Genomic DNA, 16,663 nt, shown 5'->3' with positions numbered 1-16,663 from the left:
AAATTTAAGTGGGCATCCTGTATTTTTATTTGCTAAATTTGGCAATCCTACTAGAGATATAGTGGTCAAGGAATAAGGCATGTTCCTGGCCTTACCAAGCTTACATTGTAGAGGGAGAAGACATGACTTCCCCCTGGCAAGATAGCAAATAAAATAAATAGAGGGAGGCCAGGTGCAGTGGCCTACGCCTGTAATCCCAGCACTTTAAGAGACCAAGGCAGGCAAATTGCTTGAGACCAGGAGTTCAAGACCAACCTGGCCAACATGGCAAAACCCCATCTCTATTAAAAATACAAAAATTAGGCCAGGCACAGTGACTCATGCCTGTAATCCCAGCATGTTGGGAGGCCGAGGCGGGCGGATCACAAGGTCAAGAGATGGAGACCATCCTGGCCAACATGGTGAAACCCCATCTTTAAAAAAATTTAATAAAAAATACAAAAATTAGCCTGGCGTGGTGGCACATGCCCGTAATCCCAGCTGCTTGGGGGCTGAAGCATGAGAAACACTTGAACCCGGGCAGCAGAGGTTGCAGTGAGCCAAGATCGCACCATTCCAGCCTGGGTGACAGAGCAAGACTCTGTCTCAAAAGATAAAGAGAGGGAGATAACAAAATAAAATTATTACAGACTTTGAAACATGCTAAGAAGAAATCAAACAGGGATTGATATGGAATAACAAGTGGTATGAGCTGGGAGGGATCTTTCTTCATAGAGGAAGGAAGGTCTTCGGTGAAGATGTGACTTTAACCAGACCTAAAGGATAGGAAGGAGCAAGTCATTGAAAGAGTGGGGGTAAGGAGAGGTGGGAGGAGGAGAAGCACTTTAAGAAAAAGTCTCATGGGTTCAAGTACCTGAAAGAGGAGTGAATGTGGAGAGCCCAAGAGGAAGCTATTGCAATAGTCCAAGCAAAAATAAACCTTGTCCTGAACTAATGAGGTAGCAGCAGAGACAGAAGTGGATAAATTCCAGAATGTTTTGGAGTAGACCTGAAATGACTTGGTGAATTGGATGTAAAGAGTGAGTTAAAGAAGAGTTGAGGACAGGGCTGGTATGACTGCTAGGTTTCTGGCAATGGTATTTCATGGTCTCAGAAGCTAAGGTGAAGATATCTTTAAGAGTGACAGAGGTGGATATGTCTTTCTTTTTTCTTTTTTTCTTTTTTTTTTCTTTTAAGGCAGGTTCTCACTCTGTCACCCAGGCTGGAGTGCAGTGGCACAATCACAGCTCCCTGCAGCCTCAACCTCCTGGGCTCAAGCAATCCTTCCACCCTCAGCCTCCCAAGTAACTTAAACTATAGGCACACATCACTACACCCAGCTAATTTGCAGAGACGAGGTCTTGCCATGTTTTCCTGGCTGGTCTTGAACTCCTGGGCTCACCCTATTTTCCCACCTCAGGCTCCCTAAATTCTGGGATTATAGGTGTGAGCCACCATGCCTGGCCCTGATATTCTTTAATATAAATAAGTATATTAAAAATTAAACATTAACGGCTGGGTCCGGTGGCTCACGCCTGTAATCCCAGCACTTTGTGAGGCCAAGGCAGGTGGATCATCTGAGGCCAGGAGTTCGAGACCATCCTGGCCAACATGGTGAAACCCCATCTCTACTAAAAATACAAAAATTAGCTGGGCGTGGTGGCATGCGCCTATAGTCCTAGCTACTCAGGAGGCTGAGGCAGGAGAATTGTTTGAACCCAGGGGACGAAAGTTGCAGTGAGCCGAGATTGTGCCACTGCACTGCAGCCTGGCGCGTGGCGACAGTGAGACTCTGTCTCAAAAAAAAAAAAAAATTAAACTAGCAAATAAGTCAATACTTTAAAATAAGTTTAAAAACTGACCACTGTAGCAGAGGCTGCCAATGGTTCATCTACATCCCACCAGCAATCACCATTCAGTGCCAATGGACTGCTTTCAATTGCCAGCACCTGCAACTGTGCCTGAGGCCAAAACCAGAACTCAGCCAAAGTGCTAAGGCATGAATGACCTTGGATGTAACCTTTAACCTGTGACAAATAGGAATTAGTGGAATAACACAGCAGCTCTGTCACCTCCTACCTCTGAGGTTTGTGTTCTACCCTGGCCCTCTGCAGCTCCCAAAGGGATTGCACTCCAAGTGCCCACATGGCAACTTCTTAATAACGCATCATTATTCACATCCTTCCCTTCCCTCTCACTTCCCCACTCTCCTAGGGTGCTTCCTGCACTTTCAACCAGTAACTAAAACAACCACTAAAATATTTCATTCACAAACCCCAGCATATTACCCATATGAGTTCATTCTAACACTATTCTTATACACATATATCAACTCTTACCCAATTCAGTTCACTCTACTCTCAATTTGGTGGCAAAGCCTTCCTAGGGCTAATGCAGCATTCCTGGTTGACATCCACTTAGCACCCAAGCCCTTTTACTTTGCCGCATCACTGCTGGCTGCAACTCCTTAGCTGGAGGCAAGATTTCATCCAAGCCAGACTGGTCATACTAATTATAAGAAAAGATTTTATTTCCTTTTGTTGTGCTTCAGATCAGCTAGAAAGTTTCCTGTATCATTTTCTTAATTCCCTGTTCTCTAAGATGCCTTCTTCCACCATGCTCCCCAAGAAATATGCCATCTTGTTGCTTAGAAGTAGAAAACCTTAAAGAACAGAAAGCACCCTGATTAGGCTTCTTCTTACAGGAGAATTTTCTGCCAGATCCCCTTGGCATCTTTATACATTTTGTTGTCGTTGTTAGAAAAGGGTGTAAGAACAGCCACCTTCTCTCTTTCTTTCTGAGAGATGTCTTTCATGGCCCAGACTACTACCAATGGCTTAGGACCAGTGGTGCTCAACAGAGGCAATTTTGTCCCTCCCACCCAAGACATCTGGCAAAGTCTAGAGACATTTTTCATTGTCACAACTGGGGAGGGTGCTCCTGGCATCTAGTCAGTAAAGTCTAGAGATGCTGATAAACATTCTGCAAGGCACAGGACAATCTCCCACAACAAAGAACTACACGGTACTGAATGCCCATAGTGCTGAGGTTCAGAAACCCTGCTCTAGAAACAGTGGTTCTCAAGTTCCGCTGTGCATTGGATCTTTAAAAAACCCCACAACTCGCAGTGCCCAGGGCATGCCTCAGATCAACTAAATAGGAACAATAGGGATGAGACCCAAATATGAGAATGTTGTTGTTGTTATTGTTTTGAGACAGAGTTTTGCTCTTGTTGCCCAAGCTGGAGTACAATGGCATGATTTTGGCTCACTGCAACCTCTGCCTCCCAGGTTCAAGCAATTCTCCTGCCTCAGCCTCTGGAGTAACTGGGATTACAGGAACATGCCACCACACCCGGCTAATTTTTTTTAATTATATTTTTAGTAGGAACGGGGTTTCACCATGTTAGCCAGGCTGGTCTCGAACTCCTGACCTCAGATGATCCACCTGCCTTGGCCTCCCAAGCAGCTCGGACTACAGGCATGTCTTACCAGATCCAGCCATATCAGGGTTTCTGTGCTCAGGTGGGGCACAGGAAGAGTCAAGATGTTGTAGGAGTTATTAAGAAATTATTTTAGGCAGATAGAGAAGAAAAGGGGTCCTTTGGAATTTTCTTTTTTTTTTTTTTTAAGTAGAGATGGGGTTTCACTATGTTGGCCAGGCTGGTCTTGAACTCCTGACCTCATGGTCTATCCACCTCGGCCTCCCAAAGAGCTGGATTACAGGCGTGAGCCACCACGCCTGGCCGGAAGTTTTCATTTTTTAAAGCATCTCCAGAAACCTTTCTTTTTTTTTTTTTTAATCCAGCCCAAAATGTCACAGAAACCTTTCTTATAAAGCCCTAGCTCTTAGAGCTGGGCTGGCAACCTTTGACATGCAAATGCAGGCCATTAGAAACTAGGTCCACCCAATATGGCGATTCCCACGGTTGTCCTCTTGCCCTTGTTCACACATGTGCCTGGTAATATGGGTGCCCCCCCCATGTCCCCAGGAATGTAGAACATCACAGCGACCATATTTGCATATTAAAAGGCTAGGGTGGGAAGGCTAGCTTTTTCCACAGACTATGTGAATGACATGCCTGATCAAACCAATCCCCTGAGCCCAGTGCAAATCAGACACTGCCTCCTCCAGGCTACTCATAAAACTGGCTGGTATCCATGGCACTTGGGGTCTCCTCTTTCTGGCTCTCTCTGTAACAGGGAGCTTCTTTCTTCTGCCTTCCCAGTTCTTTCTTGCCTATAAAACTCTCCACTCTTTAAAACCACTCCACATGTGTCCTTGTGGTCTTTTTCCCAATTCGATTGCAAGACAAGAGCCCTGGTGTTGTTCCTCCACTCATTCGAGCAATATCACAGGGAGCAGGACAGGAAAGTTTAATAAAAAACCTAAGGCAGCCTAGCACGGTGGCTCACGCCTGTAATCCCAGCACTTTGGGAGGCCGAGGCAGGCAGATCACAAGATCAGGAGTTCGATACCAGCCTGGCCAATATGGTGAAACCCCGTCTCTACTAAAAATGTAAAAATTAGCTGGAAGTGGTGGTGGGCACCTGTAGTCCCGGCTTGATTATATGCTAAACGAGGGGGTGATTATTCATGAATTTTCCAGAAAAGGGTACGCAATTCCCAGAACCAAGGGTTCCTCCCCTTTTTGACTGCAGGGTAGTTTCCTGATGTTTTCATGGCACCTGTAAACTGTCATGGCTCTGATGGGAGTGTCTTTTAGCAGGCGAATGCATTAAAATTAGCATATAATGAGCAGCCAAGATGACCAAAGGTCACTTTCTCGTCGCCATCTTGGTTTTGTTAGGATTTGGCCAGCTTCTTTACCGCAAACTGTTTTATCAGCATGGTCTTTATGACCTGTATCTTGTGCTGACCTCCTCTCTCATCCTGTGACTTAGAATGCCTAACCTCCTGTGAATGCAGCCCAGTAGGTCTCAGCCTTATTTTACCCAGCCCCTATTCAAGATGGAGTCGCTTCAGTTTGAACACCTCTGACACAAACAGTAATCCTTGCTCTCTAAGGTATCATCTCTTAAACCCTCCAGGCTGGATCAGGTGTTCTTTCTCAGTACCTGGCTTCCCAATGCACCAGTCTTTATCCCTTTCAAAACATGATTAAAGATATGTTCTCTGGAGTCAGGCTGCTCAGATTTAAGTCCCAGCTTATTAGCTCCGTGGACTCAGGCAAAGTATTTAATCCTTCCAAATCTCATCTGCATAAAGGAGCAATTAGGACCTACCCGAAAGGGTTGTTCTGAGGTATTTTGAGAAGTGTGTAAAGCCCTTAGTTTAGCATAGTGCCTGGAACACAAGTCAGTGTGCTGGCTGCTGTAATTGTCTTTGTCCACTATAAGTTCCTCTAAGGAGGTGTATCTTCTTCATATTAGTATCCTCAGTGCTCAGCAAATGATAGGGGCTCAATAAGTGTTTGAGCAACACAGAGAAGGCCTGCACATCTACCCCAGCATCTCCAGAAAACCAACCATCCCCAGTATCTGCAGACCAACAGCAGCTCATCCTCCTTGCAGCCTGCAAAAATGTCCTGAAAGGACCAGATCACTTCTGGGCCACCCCTTCTGCACCACATGATTTTGGAGGGGAAGCTGCCTGCCCAGCTTGTAATAGATGGCTCAGGGAAGTTGGCCAGTTCCATCTCCATCTACCCTCCACCGAAGCCATCCCCTATAAAATAGTACTCTTGGACGCTTTCTCCATTTTCTATAAAATATTAATAAAACCCTCCTTAGAAAACTTTGTTTTGGGGGGTCGGCAATAAAAATAAAAAAAAAGAAAACTTTGTGTTTTAATGGATATGAAACATAAAATGTAAATTGTTGTTTGAGATGGAGTCTCACTCTGTCACCCAGGGTGGAGTGCAATGGCGCCATCTCGGCTCACTGCAACCTCTGCCTTCTGGGTTCAAATGATTCGCCTGCCTCAGCCTCTCAAGTAGCTAGGAAGTGGGCGCCACCGTGTCCGGCTAATTTTTGTATTTTTCTTAGAGACAGGGTTTCACCGTTTGGCCAGGCTGGTCTCGAACTCCTGACCTCGTTATCCGCCCACCTCGGCCTCCCAAAGTGCTGGGATTACAGGTTAGCCACCATGCCCAGTCTAATATGTTTTTTTTTTTTTTTAAATGCTTAAATATGCAAAGCTTCAAAGTCTCCTACCACCTTCTCCTCCTACCCTCAACAATTTCGTACCAGAAATGAGCCCGAGTCCCTCCTATACTGATTCATGGAGCAACCTCAGTTTCCTCCTTCCTCCAGTGCCAAGATTCCTCAGAGCCTAATTATTAAATAAGAGGTGAATTCTTTACAGTTGGTGATAGAAGTACATAACTCAAAACTGATAAGGTGATACTCCTTGTGATTAAGGGGACAAATGAACTCTAGTGCCAGGTTTGCTTCAGAAACCTCAGGTATTCCACCAGCCATCCAGTTCCAGGAAATTCAGAGGTCAGATGTCAGGAATTGAGCTTCCTTTAATCCTTTGAATCCTGAAGCTTGGCAATGAGATTGATGCACTCTGCACTTTCTTGGTAACTCAAAATGCAGGTCCTCCAAATAGCTGATGTGGCACTATGTCTCTCCAGGCCACAGTGAGTATCTGCAGAATAAGGAGTCCCTATCTTAACCAGAAAAATGGCAGTAAACAATGCAGCCATAGGAGAAACTACTGGCAGTATTAGCCATACTTATAGGTATGAGTGGGTCCTCTAAATGAGGAATAGAAACACGATAAAATTCTATTTGTTCACACAAAGGTAGAAAGTGGCAGTGTATCAAAAAATAACAAGATGCTGGTGAGGATGCAGAGAAAAGGGAACACAAATACTGGTAGAAAAAATGTAAATTAGTTCAACCATTGTGGAAAGCAGTCCGGAGATTTCTCAAATAACTTAGAACTACCATTTGACCCAGCAATCCCATTATAGGTATATATCCAAAGGAATATGAATCGTTCTACTAAAAGACATTTACACTTGCATGTTCATTGCAGTGCTATTCACAATAGCAAAGGCACAGAATCAACTTAAGTGAATCAAGTCAATGGTGGATTGGATAAAGAAAATCTGGTACATATATACCATGGAATACTACAAAGCCATAAAAGAGAATGAAATTATGTCCTTCGCAACATGGATGAAGGTAGAAGCTATTATCCTAAGCAAACACATACAAGAACAGAAAACCAAATACTGCATGTTCTCACTCATAAGTGGAATCTAAACCTTGGGTATACACAGACAAAGAAAGAAATAATAGACCCTGGGTAGAGGGAGGGAGGAGGGTGAAGGCAGGGAGGAGGGTGAAGGGAAGAAGGCGGGTGAGAGATGGAGGAGGTTAGAGGGCAAGGATCAAAAAAATGCCTATCAGATACTATGCTTATTATCAGGATGATGAAATAATCTGTACACTAAACCCCTGCAACATGCAATTTACCTGTATAACAAAACTGCACATGTACCCCTGAACCTAAAATAAAAATTTTTTAAAACGGCAGCAGTGAAAGCTTTGAAAATCCAGAATCTTTGAATATATGCATATAATTACATTTTTAGTAATTTTAAAGTGCTGTCCGTTTTGTGACCATGCAAATTTGATAGCTTCTTGTGCAGATCTCTAGTTTCTTCAAATACCCCATTAATTATCCCGAAGAATATACAGATAGATAAGTTATGACAAGATTTCCAGGTGCCACTAGGAATGAGAAGACATAAAAAGAAAAACAAATCAGAGACTGGAACCAATGGGATTTCAATTAGAGCATGGATGTGATCTTTTTCTCCAGGCAGGATCCACAATAAAGTGTAAAAAGACATAGTAGTTGAACCAGCCTGTTAGGGAAGCAACATTGTGCCAGGGACAGGGAAAGGATGTTATAAAAGGGTAAGGAATCATTAAGACTGACTCCTCATGCATGTGCATATAGTGGTACTAACAGAGAGAATATATTTCCACTTTCATAAAGCTTTCAACAAGTTCACATCCAAATGAATCATCTTGGTATTGGCAGGGGCTTCTTTGTTCTGCATTGAGGGCTGTCTCAAAAGTTGAAAATTATGTCTGATTGAAAATCAACATGATTATGGTCCTCCTGCAGCCTCTCTTGCCCTGCAATCATCCTCCATCCAGGAACCAGAACAATCTTCCAGGAATGAAAATCCAATCAGATTTGTCCTGCTTAATCCCTTCAGTGACTCTCACTGCCATCAGGATAGTCTAAACTCTTTATGTGATAAGGGCTTTATGATCTGGTTCCTGGTTACCTTCCTCATTGCACACATCATGTTTTGGATGCTCAATAGTACCAGAGTGAGCTCCTGTGCCCAGTGCCCAGGGCTAGTGCATTGATCAGACAGACGGTAGCGTGTGGTGTTCACACGAGGTGGCAGTTGTCCACACCAGACCACTTCCTGGTGTGATTTCAGACATTTCATTGTTCCTGACTGATAAAAAAAATCTGTTGAAACTGATTAAACTCACGAGAACACACTGCTCAATAATTCCTAATGTTACAACATGTTTTTAAAAAAAGCCTAAGTAAAAATTCCTTTGGGTACTGCCTTCTTTCAACATTTAGGTACCATGAATATATTGTAAATATTTTTCCTGATACCGAGGGGTCCAAAAATAACTCCTGATGAAAAAAGCCTGGTATGATCAAGAATTAATATCTAATATATCCTGTTTAAGCCTTAAAATCATTAAGAAAAAAGACATATCAGAAAAACAGAGCCATTTGTGGTGGCTAAAGTGAGCGGATCACTTGAGCTCAGGAGTTCAAGACCAACCTGGGCAATATAGTGAGCCCTCCTCTCTATTTTTAATGAGAAAGAAAGAGACAGAGAGAGAGAGACAGAAATACAGGCCAGGCACAGCAGCTCATGCCTATAATCCCAGCACTTTAAGAGGCCAAGGTGGACAGAAAACCTGAATCCAGGACTTCTAGACCAGTCTGGGCAACATGCCAAAAACCTGTCTCTACAAAAAAATACAAAAAATTACCAGAGTGTGGTAGCACATGCCTGTAGTCCCAGCTACTTGGGAGGCTGAGGCAGGAGGATGTCCTGAGCCCAGGAGGTCAAGGCTGCAGTGAGCCATGATTGTGCCATGGCATTCCAGTCTAGGCAACAGACTGAGACCCTGTCTCAAAAAAAGCAAAAAAGCAAAACCAAAAAAACAGGCAGTGGATTTGAACAAAGAAGTAAAAAAATAAATAACTAGAATATATATATATATTTTAAAAACCTTTAATAATAAATTGCAAATTTAAAATACTTTTCATCCATCAGGTTTAAAAATAATAATAGTAAACACTAAGACTATATACCACTGTCCTAAATACTTTATTTGTAATAAATCATTAAACAATACTATGTGTTATTAGTACATCTATTATAAAAATAAGGAAACGAGGCCAGGCGTGGTGGCTCACACCTGTAATCCAAGCACTTTGGAGGCCAAGGCGGGTGGATCACCTGAGGTCAGGAATTCAAGACCAGCCTGACCANAAAAAAAAAAAAAAAAAAAAAAAAAAAAGGAAGCAGAGGCACAAAGAATGTAAACACTTTCCAGGTCACTTCACCGTAAAGTGGCAGAGCAAAGATAGAAAAGCAAAGAGTTTGGCTTCTGAGACTGTGTTCAAGGTACAGGGATCAGGCATTGCATTCATTGCCCAGGAATATAAAATTATAAAACCTTTTATGTTTATACCAAACACAAAACATTAGAATACTTACTGACTCAGAAATTTCACTCCCAGAAATTTATCCTATGAGAAAAGTTAGGGACGCACATAAAAATTCGCTAGCAAGAGTGTTCATTACATTAATAATAATAGCAAAAAAATTGGAAAATGAGCTGGGCACAGTGGCTCACACCTGTAATCTCAGCACTTTTGGAGGCTGATGTGGGTGGATCGCCTGAGACCAGGAATTCAAGATCAGCCTGATCAACATGGTGAAACCCCTTCTCTATTAAAAATACAAAAATTAGCTGGGCATGGTGGTGCGTGCCTGTAATCCCAGCTACTTGGGAGGCTGAGGCAGGAGAATCACTAGAATTCGGGAGGTGAAGGTTGCAGTGAGCCAAGATTGCATCACTGCACTCCAGCCTGGGCAACACGGCAAGACTCTGTCTCAAAAATAAAATAATAATAAAATTAGAAAAATGAAACATCCAATTATGAGATTAAGTAAATTGTGATAGACACACAGAAAACTAGCAGTTATTTAAAATGTTGCAAAAAAGTCATTGCATGGAAAGATATTCATGACAAATCACTGAGCCAAACATTTACAAATTATTATGCACAGTGGATCTCATTTTGTTGAAAAAAAAAAAAAAAAAAGATATATAAGCATAGAGAAAAAAAAAATTTTAGAAGGATATATAGTTGGCCCTCAATATCCGAGGGTTCCACATCTGTGAATTCAACCAATCATGGACTGAAATTAAATAAATAAAGTCAATATAACAATAAAAAATTATAGAAATAAACATGATAGTATAACAACTATTTTCATAGAATTTACATTGTATTAGGTATTATTAAGTAGAGATGATTTCAAGGAAGATGTACATAAGTTATATGCAAATACTAAGCCATTTTACATAAGGGACTTGAGCATCTGAGGAGTTAGGTTACCACAGGGGGTTCCCAAACCAATCCTTTGTGGATTCCCAGCACTGGCTTCTTTTGCTTCTCTGTTGTTAGGGTTTTAAGTTTTTAACATTCAATTAAGATAATACTAAGAAAGATAAACTACTCTTAATGATTAATAGATGATTTATTTGAGGTAATACATGCAGTCACCATTGCCAGACTTAATATGAGAGATTAAATGTTCGATCCAATTTTCCTTCCCGGATAAGTTTTTCTTTCTTATCCTGTATAGACAGAAAAAAAGTACATTAAAAACAATACATTTGGCCAGTTGGATGCATTAGAGAAAAATAAATAAGTAAATAAAAAGGAAAAGAAAAACTGCATTCTGGCACAATCCATGGTACAACTGAAAAACAGGATGAAACACTCCAAACTTAATTGCAGTCCCCATTGCCTAAAGCCCAGGGAGTGTGTGAGGAAATAGTAATCTGAAGAACTGAAGAGACAGTAAAAAAAAATGCTCCTATTCAAAAACATCTTACTCACATTTTAGTCATTAGAAATATATTATCCCACTAAAAAGCAAACATTGAAAGCAAAATACAAACACTTTCTGAGAAAGTGTGGATCATCTTTCTGTTAAGTATTTACTAGATAATCAAAATACATGGGAAAGCAGATGAGCCAGTTAAAGACAAAGCTAGACAAAGTGGGCTCCAGTCTTGATGGCATCACAAGCCTGGGGGCTGCAGCTCAGGGTCTAGTACCAGAAGTAGAATGGTTTGGTGCCAAAGATCAGCTTGGCTTTCTCTACAATCATACACCCAGGCCTCTGATGACAGCTATTCCGCACACAGGCAGCTTGTGCTTCTCTGTCCCTAGAGTATTAATAGGTTTTAACATTAATTCACAAAATGTGACCAACATAAATAGAATTCACGCTAACATGAAATGCACTAAATGATTTATGTATTCTGCTAATACTTAACCCAATAAATATCATCTTTTTAAAAAACAAATGAACTAAAAAATAGACAAAGATAACTGAACACTTTCTGTTTTAACTCTCGCTGGCAAAAAGAGAGGAAGGGAAAGCAGCATACAGCTCCAAGGTGGGAGGGGCACTGGTGGCAGTCATGAGAAAGAACTGCAGCTGGCCCCTAGCGAGGGAACCTATCACTTGAATAATAAACATCTGCTCTGAATACTTACCCTGTCAGTTTTGAGAATATAATACCACAAGATGAGGGGCCCAATTCCAAACACAGCTCCCAGTAGTGAGGTTTTAGGAGTAGCTCTGCAATTAGGATAGACGTTTGCTCTTGCATAGGCCCAACGAACCAAGGCAGGATTTACCTAAAATTAATGAAAACAAAAAGTTACAAAACTTAAGAAGGATCAATTGAGAAACAAATTCACCAGGACTTTTGTGAAGGAGCACAGATGCCTTTTGTTCTCTGTAACAGTTAAGGATGTGCCATGAATATTCCTAAACAGCTTCAGGAAAGACCTTTCATGTCTAGTGTTTTTTGAATTCTAATGATCTTGTTCAAATCCTTTAGAATGTAGAAGACTCATATCACCAATTAGCTTTCTGTTTATTTAAGAATCCTAATCTTTAAACTGTCAGATAAGCCACTTTTTCTCCTTTATCATTTTTATCTACTCTTCTCTGGACTGCTTTTAGCTTCATTGCCTAGTGTGAATGGACCATGCAATATTCCGAATGAAGAAAAACAGATTTCATATGCTCTATCATGCTTTGTATTTTGTTTCCAGGACCCTTTCTAATGCTATCCCCAAAATAGTCTTTCAAGGCAAAAAGAAGCTCAGGGGGTAGACTAGCTGAACTGTTAAGTTTTTTAAGCTGACTTGACTGATATTTTAAAAGCATTAATTCAGACATTTCACACTATTAAAAGTTTTGTAGAAAGCTCAAAATTGTTAAAATAATAATCAGACTGGTCTTGGTAAAGAAAATAGTTGTCTACAACAATAAAAAGAAAAAAGAACAAAAAAGAAAATAATTGTCCATTTTAATATATTTATACTAGAATAACTATCCATGAATGGCAAATCCACCCCCAAACACATAATCAAATTTAATTAGCTAAATCCCCAAGTGATTTTTACAAAATTAGTCTCTCCAATTAACTACAGATAAAAATAAGCAAATAAAATCAGCTTTAAGACTTTATGACATGAATATTCAAGGTCCTAACCAACATCAAGAAGTCATGATTTGCAGGACTAAAATAATTTAACTAGGTCTTCCACCGTCTTATTTCAAACTAAACTAAATTATAACTATTTTATCCTGAGATAATCAGCTGCAGCTTAGAAGTAAAAAAACAAAAATGTCATATGATGGAAATGTTTCTGTTCCTTTCAATCAGACTGAAAGGGTATAAGCACTCACTACTAGATTCAAAGTCCCAAAATATATTCGGCTGTTCTAGAAACTATTGATGTTATCATACCACATTAAAGTGAAAGCACATGTAAGTGTTCTGCAGCATTATTATTATTGCCTATATTACCAAAAAGAATAAAGAGGGTAAAGACACAAGATGTAGGTCCAAGGGGATGTTAAAGCTCAATACCCAAAAGGATTCATGCATCTATTCTTACATCCTTTCTGCTATCAATGTGTTTGAATGACTATCCAATGGCAGACATCTCAATCTCCTAGTCACCTCTCTGTGCCTAGTATCTGCCAGATCTTTCTTCCAGATACAGACATTTCATTTCATATACCAATTGCCCCATGACCATAGTTCATTAAGCCCAGTAATGTTATTAAGAGAGGTTCCAAAAGACACCATGGGAGAGAGTTTTCCTCTTTTGATATCACTAAAAGTCCAATGGACTCTTGGCAGCATCTGAAATGGTGAAAACTCCTGGAAATCATTTCTTCATGTGAAACTTCCAGGCCCACACCTGCTTGGATTTCCTGCTAACTCTATGGCCATTCTCTCTTTATCTCTTTGCTCTTTTCCTCCTCATCTCCTCAGTCTCTTAAAATTGGACCTTGGTCTTGCTGGCCTTTCCTATCTACATTTACTCTCTAGATGATGCTGTCTAGTCAGATGACTTTACATATCTATCTAGCGGCTGATGATTCCCAAAATTTTATCTCCAGCCCTATACCTCTACCCTGAACTCCAGACTTAATATCCAACCACCTGCTCAACTCTGACATACGGTCTAACAGGCATCTAAAATGTCACATATCCCAAACTGATTTCCCAATAGTCTACTCCACCTTCATACCTGCTCCTCTCATCACATTCCTGTTTCTTGGTAAAAGGCAACTTCATTCTTAAAATCACTTGGTCAAAAACCTTAGAGTCATCCTTGACTCTCCTCTTTCATACACCATATCCAATCTATCAGCAAACCTGGTTGGCTTTACTTTCAAAATACACCCAGAATCTATCATTTCTCACCACCTTCTGCCACCACCCTGGTGGCCACTATCAACTAAGAGATGGATTACTACAAAAGCCTCCTACTCTCCCTGATCCTGTCCTTTCCCCCATAGTCAATTCTCAACTAAGCAGCCAGAGAGAACTTGTTAAGTCCAGATCATGAAACTCCCTATTCAGTCTAAGTCCTTACAATGACGTACAAGGCCTGGCGTGATCTCGTCCCACTCTGCCCTCACCTTTCTCCACGTTAGCCACGATAGTCTTTCTAGTATTTTTTCAACTAACTGGACACTCTCCTGCCTAACAGCCCTTGCACTTGCCTTTCCCTTTGACTAGTACACTGCTTTCCCAGAGAGCTAGCTCCCTCACCCCATTTCTTTCAGATGCCACTGCCAGAGGCTTTCCCTGGGCCTGTCTAAAATTGTAGCTGCTTACCTACCCTACAACATACACACACTCTGAATCTCCCCTGCTTTATTTTTTTTCTTATCAGCTACCACTACCTAACATGTTAAATAATTTTAATTTTTTAACTTGTTTCTTGTCTCCCCCACTAGAAAGTTCTTTCTACAAGGCAGGAATTTTTGCCTGTTTTGATCTCCATTGTTACCTCGAGTATAAAATAGGGCCATAATAGACCCTGAGTAATTATCTACTGACTCAATCAATTATTCTTAAAGATTAGACAAGACGGCCAGGTGCAGTGGCTCCAGTCTGTAATTTCAGCACTTTAGAGGCAGAGACAGGAGGATCGCTTGAGCTCAGGAGTTCAAGACTAGCCTGGGCAACATGATGAAACTCCATCTCTATAAAAAATACAAAAAATTAACCAGACATGGTGGTGCACATCTGTGGTCCCAGGAACTTGGGAGGCTGAGGTAGGAGGACACTTGAGCCCAGGAGGCAGAGGTTGCAGTGAGCTGAGATTGCACCACTGCACTCCAGCCTGGGTGATAGAGTAAGATCCTGTCTCAAGAAAAAAAAAGATTAGGCAAGAGAATTTACATGTACTGATTGATAAATGATGGTGTCACCCACTCATTTAATCAACAAAACCAAAGAGACAGGTAGTATTACCTTTATTTACACATGAGAAAATGAAACTACTCTGAGGCAGAGAGATGGAAAATAGAAGATCTAGGTTTCACTTTCAGGTCTGTCTGAGACCTTATTCTTTTTTAATACATCACACTACCTAACACATCAAACCCAATCATGTGAGTTTATAATAAATGTGTCTGCACCCTCTTCCCAAGTTAACACGGTTCTGGCTGGAGACAGTACAGGCAACTAGTTAAAAGCAGATGCTGTGGGTTATACAAACCGGGGTTAGAATTTTGCTCTATCACTTGCTAAGGGGATATCTCTGTATGACCTATTTGTCCTTCCCATGTTGTCTTCTCATCTGTAAAATGGGGACTGTGGTAGAGCTTAATTATCCAAATAGTTGTGATATGTAAATAAAGTAATACTCAAAAAGACTTTAGCACAGTACCTGGCACACTGTAACTTTCATTCAATCCTCATAACTTCCAAAAATTCCAAACACCAATGCAACGTGTGGGAAAAGTCTTGTTTTGTTAACATCGTATTTAACCTACTCAGACAGTTCCTGTATAGAAAACTAATAAAAGCACACCTGTTAACTCCCAGTTTACTGGGCATATATTATGTGCTGAGAATGTTAAACTGACTGACTACCTTATTTAACCTCATAATTCTACGAAGAATGCACATCTTTTCTATATGAAATCAAGAAACTATAATTCAGAGGAGTTAAAGTTGCCCAAGGTAATAGAGTCAGCCAATGAGTAGTGCCTTGGGGTCTGACTCCAAAGCCTAGAACTTCAAAAAGCTGCAGGGTCTTTAAAAGACACAGGTTGAAGGAATCACTGTATTCCCATCAGAAGAGAGCAGTATCCAAATGAGCTGTAAAATGAAAGGTAAACGCCAGCTCTTTAATATTTTATATATATAAACATTTTCTGAACATGCCTTACGAATGAGGCACTGTGCTAGGCCAGTCACATGCTCTATCTCATCTAATCTTCACAGCCTGACAAAGAGTAGGCACTATATTACGCCCCTTTTGCAGACAGAAAATCGAGGATAAGCAGAGTGAATAACTTTCTCAAAGTCATGCAGGCGGGAAGTGATCAAACCAGGATTCAAACACAGCCAGGTCTGAGTCCATAGCCGGTTCTCTCAAGGGCCAACCTCTGACACAGGTCAAAGGGTAGTGACTTGGCCTGTTCTCTGTGCCTGGAAGAGGACCTGCGTCTGAGATACTGATCGAAAGCGGTGGCCGCCCCGCTGCGTGGTCTCTGTCGGTCCCTTCCAGGACTCGGGCACTATTCTTGCCAGGAAGGCCCCCCCCAACCCCCACTCACGACGAGTCCTCGGCGGTTGGGGTCGTTGTACTGAAGCAGGTACTCTCGTTTCAGCCGGGCTCTAATGGCCAACCGCTCGACTTGCGCCCGCCGGGTTTCCAGAGATATGTCATATTCGGCTGGGTCGAGGGTCTGGGGCAGAGTGGCGAAGCGCGACGGTTTATACTTTGGGAACGACATCTTGGCACCCCAAGGCACAACCGCGCCTGCGCGATTCGGAGTCCCTTTGACCTTCAGCTTCAG

General features: G+C 41.5%; 1 protein-coding gene across 1 annotated transcript; it reads right to left on the bottom strand.

Moving 5' to 3' along the window:
- Positions 1-10,761: 10,761 nt before the first annotated feature.
- On the bottom strand, positions 10,762-16,651 carry NDUFB4 (NADH:ubiquinone oxidoreductase subunit B4). The gene is made up of 3 exons (XM_017513527.2): positions 16,421-16,651; positions 11,812-11,955; positions 10,762-10,880 (listed from the first exon to the last, which is right to left on the bottom strand). Exons 1-3 carry the CDS (start codon positions 16,598-16,600, stop codon positions 10,818-10,820), a joined length of 387 nt encoding a protein of 128 aa, XP_017369016.1. The 5' UTR covers positions 16,601-16,651; the 3' UTR covers positions 10,762-10,817.
- Between the last annotated feature and the right edge of the window lie 12 nt (positions 16,652-16,663).

This window comes from Cebus imitator, unplaced genomic scaffold (assembly GCF_001604975.1).
Source record: "Cebus imitator isolate Cc_AM_T3 unplaced genomic scaffold, Cebus_imitator-1.0 Scaffold494, whole genome shotgun sequence".
Lineage (NCBI taxonomy): Eukaryota > Metazoa > Chordata > Mammalia > Primates > Cebidae > Cebus > Cebus imitator.
The sequence above is the reverse complement of the archived record's forward strand: the minus strand, read 5'-3'. Positions and strand labels throughout refer to the sequence as shown.